Source organism: Rhodnius prolixus, unplaced genomic scaffold (genome assembly GCF_049639745.1).
Source record: "Rhodnius prolixus isolate KJV_2025 unplaced genomic scaffold, Rpr scaffold_8, whole genome shotgun sequence".
Taxonomy (NCBI): domain Eukaryota; kingdom Metazoa; phylum Arthropoda; class Insecta; order Hemiptera; family Reduviidae; genus Rhodnius; species Rhodnius prolixus.
In genome coordinates this window covers 39,492,050-39,511,420 of record NW_027411593.1, presented here as the reverse complement: position 1 = coordinate 39,511,420, position 19,371 = coordinate 39,492,050, and the positions used below count along the sequence as shown (strand labels likewise).

General features: G+C 31.7%; 2 protein-coding genes across 9 annotated transcripts in view; one reads left to right on the top strand and one right to left on the bottom strand.

Moving 5' to 3' along the window:
* The first annotated feature begins 31 nt into the window (after window positions 1–31).
* Window positions 32–7,168, top strand: qm (geranylgeranyl pyrophosphate synthase quemao). Its single transcript, XM_074122896.1, has 7 exons — window positions 32–473; window positions 649–803; window positions 1,404–1,548; window positions 1,654–1,774; window positions 2,802–2,941; window positions 3,036–3,138; window positions 3,516–7,168. Exons 1-7 carry the CDS (start codon window positions 414–416, stop codon window positions 3,704–3,706), a joined length of 915 nt encoding a protein of 304 aa, XP_073978997.1. The 5' UTR covers window positions 32–413; the 3' UTR covers window positions 3,707–7,168.
* Window positions 7,169–13,470: 6,302 nt separating this feature from the next.
* Window positions 13,471–19,371, bottom strand: part of LOC141451465 (beta-1,4-N-acetylgalactosaminyltransferase bre-4-like) — a 50,637-nt gene continuing 44,736 nt past the window's right edge. For 7 of the 8 annotated variants that reach the window (XM_074122876.1, XM_074122880.1, XM_074122879.1 and 4 more), the window contains 3 exons: window positions 19,016–19,138; window positions 17,663–17,943; window positions 13,471–16,337 (listed from right to left, as the gene is read on the bottom strand). In XM_074122876.1, the coding sequence (XP_073978977.1) occupies window positions 16,297–16,337; window positions 17,663–17,943; window positions 19,016–19,138 (445 nt within the window). In that variant the 3' untranslated portion in view covers window positions 13,471–16,296. The remainder of the gene's footprint in view (window positions 16,338–17,662; window positions 17,944–19,015; window positions 19,139–19,371) is intronic. The other variant, XR_012456830.1, reaches the window with a different exon arrangement.

Sequence of the window (19,371 nt, the reverse complement as noted above, 5' to 3'; positions counted from 1 at the left end):
CATTAACCGTTGTACTCTTACAAATTAATTACTGTAATACAATAATTAATTAAGATCAAGCGGTTAAGAAGAGTTGGGTGTCGGCTAAGGCCAAATGCTTGAGAAGGTTTCAAAATATAAATGTTAGCGCCGGATATCCTTGAAAAATGAAATATTGTACTAAAACGATTTTCTGCTACTGTTCAATTCAAAGTCTGATGCAAAGTACAATTATATGTGCGCACTTGCGATTTATTTTTCAACATATTCTTAAAATATTTACGTCCTTATCAACAGCACCTGCGTGGTCAGTGCTCCCATTGAGGATTTAAAATCAATAATTTATTTCTATCAATAATGCAGTTGAGTGAACCTCTTGGTCAACTTCAGTAAACTTATTTCTAAATTTATTAAATTCATTAAACGTTTTAACAATGGACGATCTCGGAAATTTCATATTGCAAAGCAAAACAAAAGATAGTTCTCTAGAGGAGGTCAGTGATAATTAATTTCTTTATCTACAATTATCAACAATATATTGTCAAAGCTTTGGCTCATCCTCTCTCTCTCACTCTCTCTCTCTGCTTAATTCAAATTAGTTCTTATTTAATTATATATTGCATGTTAAGCAAATACTTAGCCAAATTCTGCTTTATCGTGCATTCACAGAAACTACTTCAACCATTTACATATATATTGCAAGTACCAGGGAAGCAAATCAGAACTAAGTTGGCACATGCATTCAATTACTGGTTAGAGATACCGCCTGATAAGCTCCAATGTGTGGGTGAAATCATACAAATGTTGCATAATTCAAGTCTTCTGTAAGTAAGCTTTACTTAATTAATATCTTGTTTTGAATAATGATAACGTACAAAAAAACCTTGAAAAGTAAGGGCTATGCCTCAATATTCCAGAAGGAAGTAAGACATATAGTGTTGTCAGCTTGTAACTGTAGCTTTAGAACTGGTTACTTTCACTTCAAATGATAAAGTAAGATTTAAATATTATTATAATTGTAAAAAATGTTTTTAGACCAACACGCACCCACTTCAACCATCCAAAATTATATTAATTGAAATTAAAATATGGAATGGACATTATCTTTTTCAGAGATAAACGAGTAAGAGAAGATTTAGGTTGTAATCGTGTGGATTATTTTATTTTGAGTTTTAACCGGATGTATCCATTTTGAGATGCCATGAGTCCAAAAATAAGTAGGTCGTAGTAGTTTATTTCCGAGTGTGGTGTATTTTTTCAATATTCGTTTAGATTAGTTTTAAAATGAAATTATCTCGTTTCTTTCATTTATCTTTAATTTCGCTTTATTAATAATATTTTACTATTTCCTCTCATGCACTTCACTTTTTTTTAAAGGTATTCTGAAAATTAAGGAATGAACAATATTAATTTTATAATTACAGCATTGATGATATTCAAGATAATTCCATTCTTCGTCGTGGGATTCCAGTTGCTCATTCTATTTATGGAGTTGCAAGTACAATTAATGCGGCGAATTATGTATTCTTTCTAGCATTAGATAAAGTTTTGGCCCTAGGACATCCCGAGGTTTGATTTGTTTAATGATTTTGTTTTGCTTTTATCTTTAGTTAATAAAATTGTAAGAAATGGTAATCATTCAGATCTTACTAAACTTATTTTCTTTATCTTTAGGCAACTACAGTTTATACTGAACAACTTCTGGAATTACATCGTGGCCAAGGCATGGAAATATATTGGAGGGACAACTTTACTTGCCCAACTGAAGACGAATATAAAACTATGACTATTAAGAGTAAGTATATTACTGTTTTTATTAGTATAAATTTACAAATTTTAGCAAATGGATAAAAAAGTGAAATTTTCTATTTAATAAGATTCTGTTGCAGTTATGCTTCACTTAACGATCGAATACTATTTACAAAATAATTTTCATTTTGTGAGAAATAGACGAGAACTTAATGGTTCCTGTATAATGGTACACTATCGCCTTTAGAATCTCAAAATTGCAATTTTTTAAAACTTTTCTCATATAATTCACTTTGTGTCCTTTAATGCTTTTATTGTGAAATTTTATATTTATACTATACCACCCCGGTCCGCAGAGCTCATGGCTTTGAGCTCTGGCGCTTAGAACAGATCTGCATTGCCTTGTCTTTTAGTTTTTTCTTTAAATTTTAAATTCTAAATTATATTCCCTGCTAAAGAAAAAAAAAGAAGCTTCTTTTGCTTTCTGTTTATCCTCTAGCTGTGTATTTAATATTCTTATTTTGATCATTAAGGTCCAATCGTGAGCGTAAAATTTAAGTAAAATATCATAAGCTTTTCTTAAGCCATTCGAAAGAGCCGGGCACTTTAAAAAAAAAAAAGGAGATCTCCTGTAACTCTGCTTCTTAGTTTGGAAGGCACAAGTAAGACAATTACTTTTACAATGAGAATACCTTAATGTAGCTGTACTAAAAGTAGTGCCTCCAGTAGATTTCCATATCTTGGTCTCGATGCAATTCCAAAAGTTGATTTGTAATAGACTGAGTTAAGTTTAGACTCACTTCTTACTTGAATTCTTGGTAAATGAAAACTAGAGGATAAAGCCCTAGAGATATTTTTGTTGTTTAAAACTATTACAATTTCATTGTCTCTGACGGTGTTGGAAGGTTTGTTGAAGGCTTGCCACTATTTCGGAGAGTAAATATGACCTAATTGAAAAACATTCCCAACCACTATCTGTCTTAAACTTTTATAAATTAAGATCTAAAATGTAACTATATAGTCTCCTCTATCGTTTTTAACACTACCGTTTTTAAGATTACAAATATTTACAGAAACTGGTGGATTATTTATGCTTGCCGTACGATTGATGCAACTTTTTAGTGACCACAAAGCAGATTATACTAAACTTGCTGGAATTCTTGGATTGTATTTTCAAATCAGAGATGATTACTGTAATCTTTGTTCAAAAGAAGTGAGTATTTCTTTTATGTAATGAATTTTTAGCATATATATTTTAATTATTTTTTAAAAAATATGTGACTAATATTTCATATATAAATTTACAGTATACTGAGAATAAAAGTTTCTGCGAAGATTTAACCGAAGGAAAATTCAGTTTTCCAATAATACATGCAATACATTCTCAGCCTGATGATAAACAAGTTTTCAGTGAGTTTTTTTCATTTCTTACATTTTAAAATTCGGAGGCATCTCCCACATTTTAGACTTCGGTTCCGCAGAATCGAAAATCGTTCGAGCCAGTTTCGTTTAACTTTCAAGAAACTATAAATCTATTCAGTGAGTGTATTTTTCCGAATATCTGATCGTCCCATTGTAGCACCTTACCAAATTTGTAACAAATTTGAGCATTGTGTTTTTCGTTTTTGAGTTACGACAGATAGTTCTTGACATGCAGACATTTATACCTATTTGTAAAAACTACTTTTTCGCCTTTTAGAAACCTCATCACAGACATTTCTTCAGAGGTATTAGTGAAGGTAACAATTATAACTAAATTAATTTTCTAATTATTATTTTCTTTCCAGATATTCTTCGGCAAAGAACGCGAGACGTGGAAGTTAAGAAGTATTGTATTTCCTTATTGGAAAAATTTGGATCGTTCGCCTACACAAGAGAAGTTTTAACAGCACTGTGCGGAGAAGCTAGAAAAGAAGTTGTATCATTGGGTGGTAATCCTCATTTAGAAGCTATATTGGATGAAGTTTTAACTTTTTGAATTCCTTAATATTTTTTATTAATTTTTGAACGGCTGTGGATGTGTTTAATTTTATGACGTGGTTGTGTGTTTGTTACTTTTTTTATTATTATTATTTTTTTAAAGTCTGCGTTAAAAAAAATTACGTTACTTTTAGTGTATTTTAAAATGTTAATCGTTTATGAATTTTAGTAACAGTTATTTTATGTAGAAATATTGATTATTTCTTATGTCGCATTTATCCTCTTGAGTAGCTGCGGTTTTTATTAGTTCAACATGCAAATTATTTATTTATCAACAAATAAACGGGGCTAGTTTACATAGGGCCCAGGGCGGTTGACCCACTTTTCTGAGCCTAAATGCGTTTCTGAATACAACAGCTATATTCTGAAAAACTAAAAAAGCTGTCTTCCAAATTCAACTGAATTTGGTTCCTATTTAAGCTGTAATTTATATAATTTAATTTCTTTTTTTATTTTAGAAGGCTGATTTATATTGAAGAGTTTTACTTATGGAGTAGGAATTAGAAAAATGTTGAATATCTTCTAAGCTGCGCTTCTGTAGGCTTCTTTCAATGATTTCATTTGTAGATTTCTTGTCTACAAAAGATTTCTCGCTTCACTCTTTCTAAAAATTAGAAATACATCAATAAGAATTTTTACTACATGACGTATATGAAAATTATTGGCAATTGAAAAGAAAAATAGACTCAAATAGCCATTTGGCAATCGTCACTGTTACTTTAACTTCTGAGAAAAAGTTCTTATCTCATTTTCACCATATGTTTGTAAAAAAAAAAAATCTAAGGCCGATTTGTAGGTTCAACAGTCAGAGTCATCGTTGATTTCTAAGAGTAGAAATTTGGCCCTCCTTGAATATTTAAAAAATATTAACTTTTTCGACGAACCTGTATTATCTTAATTTGGCTAATCATTTAAAAGTAAAAGAATTTGTCTTCTTAAAAAAAAAAAATCTTAGTCGTACATTTCTAGTCATAGCTTGTTAATCATAGACTGACTTGGAGTCTCATTGGGTAAGGCAGGAAGAGATTTAGATTAACAATTCTCCTTTTATTCGAATAAATTTTATGAACATTTTCATTTTACTTAGTATCTCAAAATTTTGTTTCATATAAACAATATGATATTAAAAGCTACAGATTTGTATTCTTGTTTTTTCAAAGATGCTGGACATCCTCGGATGCATAGATTAAATAACACTATTTGTCCAACAATATTAAGACAATTTACCCCTACAAGTATTTGATCTATAGTTAAAATTATCGCTCCACTAGACATCTCAATGGGATCTATAGGTCATTAGGTTACACCGCTTCGAAACATCACTATCAATCTATATTTTACAGAAAGCATCTTTAACCCCATCAACCGGCACAATGCCTTATTTCTTAAATGATCTTTCGAAATTATTATTAATTTCCATTGGCAGTTCAATGCAGGCATGATTATTCCATAAACAAAGACTTTTTTACTCCATAAATTGGCAGCCTTCAGTTCTTTTTTATCCTTTTGCAAAATTAAAACTTTACACGATAAGGTGATCGGAGTTATCGCATTAGATAGCTGGTTAAAAATATAAATGTATATGTTTTGCTTAATGAAAAGGTAAGACAAGCTTTTAAAATTAAATAAATCGCTCTAAACAAAAATATTTTGGGTAATATAAAAACACCAGCGTATATAAATTGTTAATTGTTTAGCTTAACAGTTTTTAAAAACTTCAGTACTTAATTTTAAGGCCATAATGTTATAATAGATAATCGTTTTAAGGAAGTATAGTAGTGAAATCGAAAATAATCAAAGTTCTTTTTATGTGGAAGCATCAACGTATTACCCTAGTACCAACAAACTGAATAGTAATTGTTTATTAATAGTGATTATTAGTAAGGGGTTAAACTAAAAGGCATTGGAAAAGTTTTTGCCAAGTGCTTATTTTACGACCTAGAATAAATAAGACGAAATTTTAAGTGAGGAAACTGAAGGTTTAAATTATTCAATATAAATTCAGTATATATTTAAATAGGAGCGTTATTAAGTCCGTCCGCCTTGATAATGGGATAATACTGGGACTTAGTAATGGTTAATACCAGCAACTTTAGTGCTGATCAAGTTATTAAGATTTGAATGTGGTATTTATTTAGTATTCTGGACATTACCATAATATTAGTTGATCTTCGCCAAATTTTAATTTGATTTTTATCCATTTCATTATTATTATTATTTTGGTGCATCAATTCTAGGTTATTAGCGCCTAATATTGTTTATAACTAAACATTAACAGTAATTTTTTTATCGGAGTTATTTAGCATGCGATCTTTTTTTAGATCCCAGAGGGCACACTTTGGTGGTAAGTGAGGCTAATCACACTTCAGCACTCACAGATAATGAAGTAACTCGCACAGGTTCTCTGGGAGCTGGCAATTAGAAATAATCACTTGCTCCTTAGTGCCAAATTCCCTCTTCTCAAAATGAACTTAAACTGGAAAAAAAGTTCTTAAAGAAGGATTCTAGAAGCCCTTTTAAGCGAGGAGTCGACATTTTGGGATAACCACTTTCTAGAGTAACTCAAATGACTCGTGGCCTTCAACCTTCTCTAGATGCTCCTCCAAATTAACGGAGCCAGGCGTTGCAGGGAAGTTTTAGGAAAGGTGGATAATCAGGGATAACTATTTCCTGGTGACCTACTCACTCCTCCTGGGTGAATTTTGAAAGGTATATCCCACTTTAATGGTAACTACCCAAGCACCTCAGAGAAGCTCCAAGAAAGGAAGAAGCAGGCGGTTTGGGATAACTCTTCCCTGGAGCCTCTAATTCTCAAATAGGGTATATCTTCCTTCAAACCTGGTAACTGTGCTTGCTTATGGAGGAAATTAAATGTTTTCTCAAGCCCACGTTTCTCAGAAAAAACTATTTGCTTCAAGGGAGCGACTGGTGCCTTGGAGGCTCCGTTTTCGTATATGGTATCTCTCTTATGCCATCCTTCCTTCGACAGAATCGCTTAAAACCTTGGACTGGGCTAAAGAATCCTAAAATTCTAAAAATGTGGGAAGCTGCATCCCTGAATAACCAAACCCTAGCACAATGTGCTCTTCTTTCCACCAGCATTCTCTCAAAATAATTTGAGGAATCGTTCTCAACTATAAGGTGAAGAGAAATCAGCTTGAGAATGATCACAAGGTAGGCTGTGGGTCATATAGTTTTACGTCTCGTTGGCTTCCTCAGTTGTGCAAGGCCACTAGAGGAGGTAGGCTCTTCGATTTTACCCCCTCCTAACTGTATGTTCTGTAATTCTTTTTTTTTCAGCATTTAAAAATTAAAATCAAATGATTTAATATTGAAAATTTATTTATTGTAAAATGAATCAAGTTTTATATTGATTAAATTTTTAATAAAAATTTTACATTGTTACTGAAAATTGCATTTTTGGAGTTTGAGAATGTTACGACTTTTAATATCTTTTATTGCTTCAGTTTGTTCAAAAAGGTAAACATGCACTTCGCTTTGTTATTCACAACTTTCCATAAAAAGTATACACAGAGTTAGTTGCTTTATAAGTAGTATTCTATCTATAAATATATTTGGATCTCAAATTATAATATTTTTGTTTTTTTTGTGTTCCTTTTTTATAATTAAGAATCGAGTTGTGATTTTTGGCACACCAAAAAAATACGCATTGCAGCCTAAAACGTGTTACACTCTTTTTTAACTTTTAACCAAAAAAGTACTTTAAGTATACTGTTAAACAAAATGGTATGTCAAGTTGTTTTTATTTCAAGAAGTTACATTGGATTATTTTTGGTCATTAACAATTTTATTTCCTCATACTTTTAATATACATAATTGATTTGAAAAAAGGACAATATACGCATGCATTTAGTATTTTTGTTTTAAAAAATATTTAAATTAATAATAGCTTTTAGAGAGGAATATATAGCTTGTTAATGTTAAGAGCAATATATAAAATTTATCATGTAGCGTAATAAAATTCAAAAAGCCTTGCTTCAATTAGTGTGTAGATTCAAAGTGAGCTTTTTTAATTGTATAAAATGCCAACTATGAATATCTTTTTAATGGAATAGTGTCATATACTTGCAAAAACTGAAATTAACAATAAAACAGTACTGCATACATGATAAATCAATTACTAAAAGGTGTTACTGTATGCGCGCGTGATACTTATGTTTAGGGTATTTAGTGTTCAGTTTTAATATGTTTTTTGTACTTAATTCTTTTCTTTTTTGTTTTGTTAAATGAAGTGCCAAATTTTATAAATACCGCAATTTCAGAGAAAAAAAAGTGCTTTTCTCAATATTGTATCAATTACAATGGTTTTACTTCTACGTTTGTCCTATAATGCGCACATTATGAAGTTTTTGTTTTTATTTTAAGATTCTCATAAATTGTATTCCTTAAAATATAACGTTTATTTCTTCGATTTCAAAATAGAATTTCTAAAATTATGTAAAAAATATTATTATTATTTCATTTATATTATTTATATCTGACTTCTTTCTGGAAAAATGTATGGGATTTTTTTTTCGGCGGAGTTTAAAGGACGTTTTTTTTTGTTTTGGTCAGAGAATACAAAGTGTGATAGCGTGCTGAATTTCATCTTGAGACGGGCTAAATTAAGATGTTGCACATATTAGACCAATTTGCAGATTTGGAATTAATTATTGTATGAATGTAGCGTTTCAACAATGCTCAGGTTGTTTAGCTGGAATTCTTGAAGAAGTAACTAGTCATCTTCACTTGATGGTGTGGCATAAGGTTTACTAGCCCAGCCTAATAAGATTCATCTTTACAGAGGCTACTCATCTTTACCGAAACAGATTTGAAACTAAAGACTGAGTACTCTGATTGAGCAAATTTTTGTTACTTATTCGGTATAGTTTCATTTCTTGGATAGAGGTACGATACATAGTAACTGTTCTAGATCTTAGAGGACCTTAATGTTGGTACATGTAAGTGTATACTCATCCAAGTGGCGTGACCTCAGAATTTGAGAGAGCATGCTTTCATCAGTACTTTGTAACTCTAGATTCTAAATTCTCATTGTACAACAACATCGCATTCTGGTTTGAGATGTATTGGAAAACCTCCATATCCCCCTCCGTCAGCAAAAACTGCAGGTGCCATCACGTTGGCTCCCTAGTTCCCCAGTTTTTTGCCCTCCGACAATACCCTTTAAGGAAATACATACGGTACCTACTTTTTTATCAGATGTTGCTTCCGGCTATAATTGCCCAAAAAATCTTCTTTGAGAGATGATGATTCCTGCCAAGCAAAAGGTTTCGGCATTTTGCCTTGCAAGAGCGTCAGACGTCTCATTTCCTTTTTTGCCAATATGGTCTCTTTGTTCAAGTCAATGAAAATCCTGGGCTTTTCCAATCCATTTCGGGCAGATGGCATAAATCTCAGAATTTTAAAGGACTTCTGGCTATTGGATGGGATATCAACTCTAGATTCCAAAATTGCCAAATTCTTGATTCGTGAATTTTTGCCTGAAGTATGCTGAGAAATATACACTGATCGGCAGCGTGTCGATCCTTGGTTCAACAAAGAACTACTATTTCTGATGTCCTACATTATTACTACAGGAAATTAGTAAAACTTTTATCAGCCCACAGATTATTTACTAGCAAAGAAGTTATCTTTTCTCGTTCAAATTTATAAGCAGAACCTAAATAAAATAAATAACGTAAAATATTTAGAGGAAGAAGTCAATAGGTGGTTTGTTCAGAAATGTAGACATCTTGATATAGAGATAGAGAGAAAAATCATTCTAATCACGCCTTTAAGGGGAGAGTCTAGAGAAAATTGGATGGGACATTATAACCCATTTCAAAAGTGTTTTTATCTGAAAATTAGCCATTGCATTTCTTCAAAATTCTACTTAAAAAGAAGTTTGTAAATTAATAATAATAACAACAAAAATTCTTCTTTAAAGAATTATATTGGGACCACCCTTATTCTGCCAGGAGATCAATCAGTATAAACATCTTTAAGAGTTAATATGTTTTTTAGTTTTGCTTTTTAATTTTGCTTGAATATGAACGAATTTGGAAGAAATAATTCATTAACTTAATTATGACAATAATTACTTAGATGTAAAAAAAAGTCCTTAAAATATTTAATTGGATTTTATATTCTAAATTTGTCCAGATTCGTCATACTACGAATGTTTTTTAGGTAAAGATAATATACTGCTAGTCAAAATAAAATAAATTTATATAAGTTAACGTAATTTTTCTGTGAAGTTTATAAAACATAACGAATTTTTTATGTAAAAATAAAAAGCTCAATATTTTTAATAATTTAAGAAAATAAATCTTCCAGTAAAATCAAATTACAAAAGTAGACATGTAGTTGAACAAAATTAATCTTGTATATTTATATCGCATTTTGTATTAAAGGTTGAATGGATAGGCTAATTAAATGAAAAAAATACAAACTTTAGCCTCACGAATTGTTTAAAATGTTTCCTTCTTACTTTACAATATAAGCAGAAATATATATGTTCACACATATCATAAAGTCTTGTAGATTCCTAAAAGTATTCTTAAAAAAAGTACTTAATAAATAGAATATATATGTTCAGAATATGCTTATTAAAAATTAAATCAAAACAGCGTCTTTTTTCGAGTTTTTTACTTTTCTTTCCAGTTATTTATTTTTAATTCCTTTTGATATTATTTAAATGAATTAGGTGTCAGAATGGTAATTTCAAACGGTCGGTCACAAATGACTATGTTATACTAAAAAGTTCAGCATGATTTAGTTTTGTTCATAGGCCATATGGTCCTAAGGGTAAATCTTAGAGATACGAGTATTTCAAATGTAGAAAAAAGGTATAATGTAAAAAACCGTCTCAGATATCAATAGTGAGAGAACAAGGATGATAAACAAAACCGTTTCAGATATTTTTTCGAGTTAATGAATGAAATATAATTGTGTAAAGCATCACGTTTATTCCAATAATGCTCTAGGGCGTGGAAATGATAAACCTCAATTGTAACGATGAAACTTTACAGATAAAAATATCTAGTAACTTCTCTACATCTAGTTAGTTTTAAATAAACATTAATCAATAGAAAAGAGTGGTCGAATAACGTTTAGAAGGGAGAAAAGGCGAGCCTTCAGGATTAGGTATCCTTTATGTAGCTTACAATCGGCCAGTACCAATATGGATACAAAGAAAATTCGCAGTAGATGCTACAGGAGATGATCTCGCGCGAATTAGCGATACGAAAATAAAGTGAAAGATAATTATTTTTCTGAAGAGAGGGGATTAGCTGAGTAGTTAGTGAATTCTTGATTATAACGCGGAAATCAGGGGTTCGAATCCAGCTGCTGGCCCTTAGATTTTCTCCTCCTAGGGCTTCTAACAGCTTACTGACCAGAGGCACTAAAAAAAGCTCTGTTGGTCAGAATACGATCAGACTGATGTGTCACATGCGTATGTTGCAGAAAGAAAGAAGAAAGAAATACGTTTATTAATGTCCTGGGACATTAGTCCCTTAAGGACAACAAAAAGTATATACATAAATTTAATGAACTAAAATTTCTCTTCTGAGTTGCTGCCAAATTAATATATATAATATATACAGAGTAAAACAAAAAGATAAAAAATAAAACTAAAATTCCATTTCCGTTTTAAATAAATACACAAATCAATACGTAAATAAAAATGTTAAAAGAAAAGAATAGGACTACTGCTTACAGTTTAAATAACAGTATAATAATTATATAATGATAATAATAACATTAATAACAATAATATCAATAATAATAGTAATAGTGACAGTGGTAATAAGTAGAGGAAAAAATGACAAAATAAAGATAATAATTAGAACAAAGAAGTAATAATAGTAATGATAATAATAACTTTAATAATAAATCACTGATTTAGATAACTTTTGATAAGATGTTCGTATAATTGATGTTTAAACGTATTGACAGACTTTGCACGCAAACCAATCGGAAGACAGTTCCATAACTTGCAAGCTTTTAAACAAAAAGAATTTTGATAGGTTGCAGTTCTAGGTGTGGGCGTGTACAACTTTGTATCCACTTGTCGAGTGGTTCTCAAGTGCAACTGTTCTTTGCTACTAAATAGTGAATACAGATAATCTGGCGCTCTATTTTTGAACAGAAAATAAATAAAGGAAAATATTGCCTTCTGTATTCAACATTTAGCCAGTTCAGACGATGGTAATAAGGAGTAATATGTTCATCTCTCCTGACATCAAAAATGAAACGAACACCCGAGTTTAGAGCTCTTTGTATCCTTGTATTCAGTTCTGAAGTCAGGTCCAAATAAACAAGACAGCAATAATCTACATGCGGGAGGATGAGTGTTTGAACCAACTGCTTTCTTAGTGACACAGGCAAGATTTCTTTATGGTACTTCAGTTGATACAGAGCTTTGTTCATTCTATTGACAACATCACCCACATGATTATGCCAAGTTAAGGTGCTATTGAAGGTAACTCCCAAAAACTTAGCAGAATCCACATTAAGGTAGATCAATGTTACCAATTTTTATCCTAGAAATATTGTTAAAATCGATGCCATTAACAAATCTAGAGCTACCAACCACCATTGCCTTCATTTTACCGGCATTAATAGATAAATTTTTATCTTTTGCCCAATTAAAAACAGAAGCGACGTCATCATTTACACATCTGATTCCATTCTCCTATTGATCAAAAGGAATATGAAAATAGAGAATTAAATCATCAGCGTAAATGAGATGCAAACAGTTTGAGACAACTCTAGAAATATCACTAACATAGATAGAGAACAATAACGGACCCAAAACAGAGCCCTGCGGCACACCAGAAGCAACATTTTCCCATCTTGAACGAGCACCATTCATTCCAACGACACATTGTCGCCGAGACGAAAGGTAAGACTCAACCCATTTGAGAGCACTGCAAGAAAAATTCAAGCTTTTAAGAACAAAGAGGAGTTCAGAGTGACAGACAGAATCAAAGGCCTTAGAAAAGTCAAAGAAAACCAAAACAGTAACCATTCGTTTGTCAATTGCAAGGCGTATGTCATCAGTTAGTTTTATTAAAGCAGTCTGAGTACTGTAGTTGTTCCGATATCCTGATTGATAAGGATCTAATAAATTGTAAGTTTTAAGATAGTTAGAAATCTGATTGGAAACTATTCATTCTAAAGGCTTGGATGTAACGCACAGGATGGAAATTGGACGATAATCATCTAAAGAGGAAGGTAATTTAATTTTGGGAATAGGGCGGATAAGAGATAGTTTCCATAAAGAAGGAAAAACTGAATTGGTTAAGGTATAGTTATATATATCAAGAAGAGAAGGGATTATAACAGGAACGGACTTCTTTAGGAAATTAATTGGGATATCATCAACCCCCACAGCCCCAGATCTACTTTTAAATAAATTATCTAACAGTACGTCCAAAGTAATAGTTGAAAATAAAATTTGTCGTCGCCAGTTACCTCAGTCAGTGTTCTAGAGGGAGAGGGAATAGGAGAGACAGTCTGTTTATTGAAGAAAGAGGAGAAGTGAGCATTGATGTCGTCAAGAGTGAACGAAATAGAGCTGGAGAGATTTCTAGACTTTACCAGGCCTAATTTCTTTAATTCACTCCACATCACTCTAGAGTCCCTAATGCCCGAAAACTTAGTGCAATAAAACTCACGTTTAGCCGTTCTAACCCAGAGGGAGAATACGGGTGAGTTCTGCTGTGTAAGAAGAGGATATATTAAAACCAATATAAATTTCATTAAGAATTTTCATTCTTTATTACATGCAGTTCACTGATGAAAAACATGGCACTTAATGTTGATTATATACATTGTTAACAAATACCAATTTCCAAAGACATTTATATTCGTGCTTTTTAAGTAAGTATTTGAACACACATAGCTAGAGCACAAGCAATAATTGCACAAGAAATATGACTAATTTATTTCGTATTTATTAATATTTTTTTTGTGGCACATGCAAATGTTCTTATACTACTTTCATTAAAGAAAGTGGTACTTCTTCTTTTTACAACTAATTATTGCATGTACATTGATATAATACAACTTTTGAAGCATACTTTTTATTATTATTATTTTTTATTTTTTGGAGCATTCATTTAACTGTCTTTTTATAAAAAGAAATATATTAAATATTATTTGTTTTAGTGCGCATGCATAAAACGAAAAGAAAATAACAGGGCAAAAAAGACGTAATTAACATTGATTATGTGTCAAAATTCTACTGTTTCGTTTTCAAATTGTTTGTACACGTCCACTTTATTTATATTTTTTCAAGAGTCCTTTATGGAAGCAAAATCACAATGAATACAGTAAACACTGGAAAGGCACTTAAATTTGAATATACAATCAATTTGAACTTTACAATCTAGCTTGTGATTTTTGTAATCATAATGTTGTTGATCATGAGATGAATAAAATACCTAAAAAACAAAAGGAATTAAATAATTTTCCAATCGCACATACATTTGATTATTACTATATTTGATTCTTCTTTTGACTTGATTTATCGTTTCAGTAATATTTTGATTTGATTTAATGCTAAAAAATGCTCTTTGAAAGCAAATTAATATAAGTAGATTTGTTTTGTTTTTTTTTAATTTCTGTTAATAATAGTGCACAGTAAAATTGTGAAGAAATCGCGTTCATAACCGTACATCAGTTCACTGTTTTTAGTTACTAGTTACATTGAAATAAAACACATTTGAGAGCAGCAACCGAATATGCTTTATCCCAATCTGTTGGTTTCCCCTCTCCTCCCGATACTTCTTTTGACAGCATACTCTTCAATTAGGAAATCTTTTTGGACTTATATATCCCCCTATCATAAGTGCGTTATAGGAGGGGTTTTGTAGTCTGGCTCGTTACCAGGGATAGATCGGTAACTATGTTCTCTAGAACTTTTCTAAAATTTGAATTTCAGATTATCATCATCTGAAATATTTAAGGAGGGCAATGGGCAGAGGGGACGTGTTGGTTACTGGGAGAGGTAATCCTTGACTTCGGCTCCCTTATTCCAGGAATTTCCTATATTTGGAGAAAACATTTTCAGAACATCCAGGGATTTAAAAAGTGTGGGTTAGCATTAGTAAGAGATTATTTCTATACTGCAAGCTCCCAGCTCTTCCAGGAATTTCCTTGAAGAGCTTAGTTAGTTTTTACAAATGTAGAATAGGAGATACGCGAACTCCTACTTGTATTTCTAACAGCAACCTCCAAGTTTTTTTTTAGTTTGAGCGAGACTTCAGAGTACCTTAAGAGGGGTTTGAATGGGAGGAGTAAGGTGCTTCAAAGGGAGGTAGGTCCTCCCTACAACTTCTAAAGAGAACTGAGGTAGATGAATTCATCTGCTTAGAGTGGTGATCATCTGGCATCAGTAGGAGCACAACAGATCATTAGGTCACAGTGCCATATATCCGGAAACATATTTAAATTTTCTACAATATACCAAACAGAAAATTTCTCGTAAACTGCAAATTAAAAAAAGGTATATTATCCATCAAAAAGATCTGATTTACTTGATTTAAGTTACTGCTGTCAAAGGCACTATATTAAGTAAAATAATTTTTTATTTGAGTTGTTGTAATTTGTTTTAAGTGGTTGCCAATAGTTTTTTTGCCCCTACTTAAAAATGAGCATGTCTTATATAAATCAAATGAATAAAATTATATTTTAATAATATAAATCCACCAACAATACATAAACATGTCTGAACTTTATAAATTACATTGATTCACGCTCAAAAGAAGATAGCTTTAATCAGTATTCTATTGGTGCTTTTTGAATGAAAATGCACGAGAGTAAATTTCTAAATTTTAGCACAGAGTTGGCAATTATAAAATCCAGTATAATTACAAATTAGAATACTAGCTATTATTCTCTGGTTAGGTTTCGGATAGCCGTCATTAATTAAAGGGAGTGTACATCCGCATCAATAATATGCAGAATACTTAAAGTTATGCTATATCAGCAAATGGATTGTTACTTTAAAGCCATTTTGCTTCTGAACAAGAACGCTCTCAATTTTTATTTATACTTTTTGTTTTTAAATAGAATACAGAGGACATTTTTTACATATATTTATATTCTATCAGCGATCCAAATTAATCGCACTTCTCTATCCTTCCACACTGTTATTGAAAATTACCAAATTCCATTTACCTCACAATTCATTATACTAATGTACTTGCAATAAGAAAAAAAATTATTGCTGATAAGTTTGTTTTATCTCCTTTCATTCGTTGCTTATGATTTTCTTTAATAACTCACACATCTAAAATATACATTTACTTTTTAATACTCCATACTTAAGAAACTACGTGGCTGAACCACAAGATTAATAAGTAAAAAGTACTTGTAATTATTAAAAATGCCACTGTTTTCAACGTAAAAAAAAATAAAATATGGTAAAACTGATACAGATGCCCATTTTTGTTACCGTGGAAGTAGAATAAGTTTATTGGAAAATGTCGTATCCCTCCCTCTCAATAATGAACATATCTCTTCCTTTTGTTAACGACTTATTGTTAATCAGGCTTCTATTTTTCTTCTAAAGCATCATCACTTTTCTTTATTCAAACTGTCAGCAGTAGGAGAAAATGCTGGTTCAACAAGAACAAGAGAAAAAGTTTCAAAAGCACGTAAAATTATTAATAACAATTTTAAGATCATTAAAAGAAATTACTAAATGGCTACAATCATCATAATACAAGGTGAAGTTATAATAATTTAGGCAAGAGAGTTGTTGAAGTAGAAACGCTTTAAAATTAAAGCGGAGATGTTGTTGCAAGAGGTAAATAGTAATGCAGTATTCAACATGAAGAGGAGGTGCGTTAACTACTTGCTTGTCCGAACGCTAGGATACCTAATTATTGTCATTATTTATGCAATAAAATTTACAATAAGTTTGTACGAAAGGACATATTAGGAACAAAAAAGTAATAAATAAGCGTTCATATTATAAAAACTCAATTAACGCTCAATTAGTTTTTTTTTTTTTTATGAAAAATTCACTCGGGTTTTAAGATTTTATGTCGTCATACTTGGCTTGACTTGATAAATTGAGCAGCAGCTTCGGGGTAAACCACACCGCTTGTGTATAAAAGTAGTAAGGCTAAGTAAAAGTAGTAAGTTTTACAAGTAGAAAAATGGCTAAATTTTTCTTTCCGTCAGGGTGCGTTAAGACGGTTGGAGAGCTGGGAGATCTGACATAGCCAGAAAAGAAATCTGCACAAGTAGACTTACTCGCTATCTATTATAAGCATCAACAATGAAATTAGTAGCAAAAACTATGGCAGCCCGAAATTTTTGTAATAAATTAAATAAACAATATTAAAGCCTTGGAAATGTTAAGATTGTTTTAGTGCATATTTTAATTCCTTCACTACAACTATCCTCTCTAGCTAAGAAATACTAAGTTAATCAAAGTAACTCTTAAAAGGTAATTTACTTAAATAAATAAGTACTAACAGAAGTACCAGTTTTCCTTTAGCTAAATAGAAAGTTTTAGAACATTAACTTATTGCGATGGTAATCATCAATCAAGAGTTTAAACTTATGTACTAATACTTTCGTTTTCACTCGGAATTAAATGAATAATTATATTTCTCTTTAGGTTAATTCTGTGCGTTTCAAAATGTAAATGAAAACTAATGGAATCTAGTTGCTTCAAAAGCCTCTTTTTTTGTTTAGGAGAAAACGCAAGGAGTTGCTTTTGTAGCTGAAAAAAGGGTAAACAAATTGATCTTTTTCAATTTGTATAAAGTTAATCACAATAAAAGGGAGATGTTCCCTGCTTATACACTATTAAAAGATTAACTTTGAATTCACAGGAAAATGTACAAGAAATGCATTAATAATAATCAGGTTAAGAACAAATTGAAGAAGCTTCCAATAAAAAGTCAAACTTGAGAATTAAGTTTTCAACCTTCTTTAGCAATTTGTTCCTCTTCTTCTTCGATAATCCTATATGTAGATGGTGGTTGTCCCACATCCACAGTAACATGCGTATAACCTGGTTGTTCTGAGATCTTTCCGAGGCCATATTGTACAGTATTTAATCCATCTAATCTATATCTTCGCCAAGATGTCCGCAACAATTTGTGCCTTACTTTGTAAGATAATGGACGACGTTTTTCATGTTTGATCATTGTGTAACGTGCTATCCATTCTGGAGGTCGGGAAATAGAATTCAATACATGTTCTACTCTGAAATTTAAAAAAATTATATTATTAAAGAAATGCCTAAGATTTCATGACCTTGGAACCTTATTTTCTTTGATTTCTCTTCTTCTTACCCTCGGACCCATCGAATTCTCAAAACCTACATTTCGCAACCCTTCGGACTGCCTGAGATTGTAAAATAAAATATCCCTCAGCCTTTCCTTGAAATTAGTCATAAATTACGAGTATTTCGTACTTCGCCTTATCAAACGCTAGCTCAATCACAGAACAATTTACCGATTTTCTCCATTTGCCAGTATTTTCATTATCTCATCGCCTTCTATCCTAGCATGCCCCCATTTACAAGAAGATCTCCCATTAATTCTGTGAACAAGGTCATTGTTTCTTCACCCTTGCTAATATGGGCCTCTAGCGGCGCTTATCTAAACATGAGCGCAACATGATTTTTTGTAACTATTCTCAATTAAAAATTTAATTTAGAACTACACTCAAAAAAAGGAAGATAGTGATATGCGAGATAACTGATAACTGAAGTGAAACATTTGGTTTTATCTTTTCCTCGAGCAAACTCAAGCTCAGTCTATTTTAAATTTTCTAGAGAGACGTACCGAAGGATAGACGGCTATGCATGTATTGAAAAAGGAATCTTTGAGGTAATTTGCGCTTCAGCGGAGGAAGTAGCCTTTCTAAATAACGCTGGCTTGGAAGGTCTTGAACTTCCACAGAAATCCTAGGGAGTTACCTGGTGTGGGAGGTAATCGATGGAGCCTCTTGTTGGGGAGGTGGCTTGAGTTGCAAAACTAGTTAGTTCCCTGGAGAGGTTGGACAATTAACAAGTGTGGGATGGAAATATGCTCTTCCTAATCCTCTACTAGTTTTCTTCATTGTTTCTAGCACGGCCGTTGAAAGAGAGGGTGAATTGGCACCTGGAAGTGGTTATGACAACAGAGTTTCCTCTCAAACTGAAATTCTCAAATTCCCAAAAGCTGGATTCCTTGTTTTGCCTAGCTTTTTAGACCTAACTTTGCCTGAGAAAATTGTCTATTGTTTTCTTAAAATTACAAATTTTATCAGTTAGCCAATAATGTTTACTTACCGGAGACCCATATCATCATCTTCTCCACCCCAGCCCCAATATAGATTAGAATAACCATTTACGCGTAGAAAATGATCTGTTCTAATGGCAAATACACCACCTACCAGAACTCGATAGGGCAATCTGGAATTAAAACAAAAAGCATTGCAAAATATGTAAGAATTAATTTAAATTGAAAACTGAAATGAATTTTCATCATTAAGTATTAAGATATAGTTGCGTCAACGCTCAGATATATTGTGATTACGCGTTGGTTGCTGTAGTTGATTAAGTTGATAATTTATTTATTTTTACCTATTGTTCAACTTGCATATTTTGTATTTTACTACATCATTTTGTTTTTAAATGAATCTGAG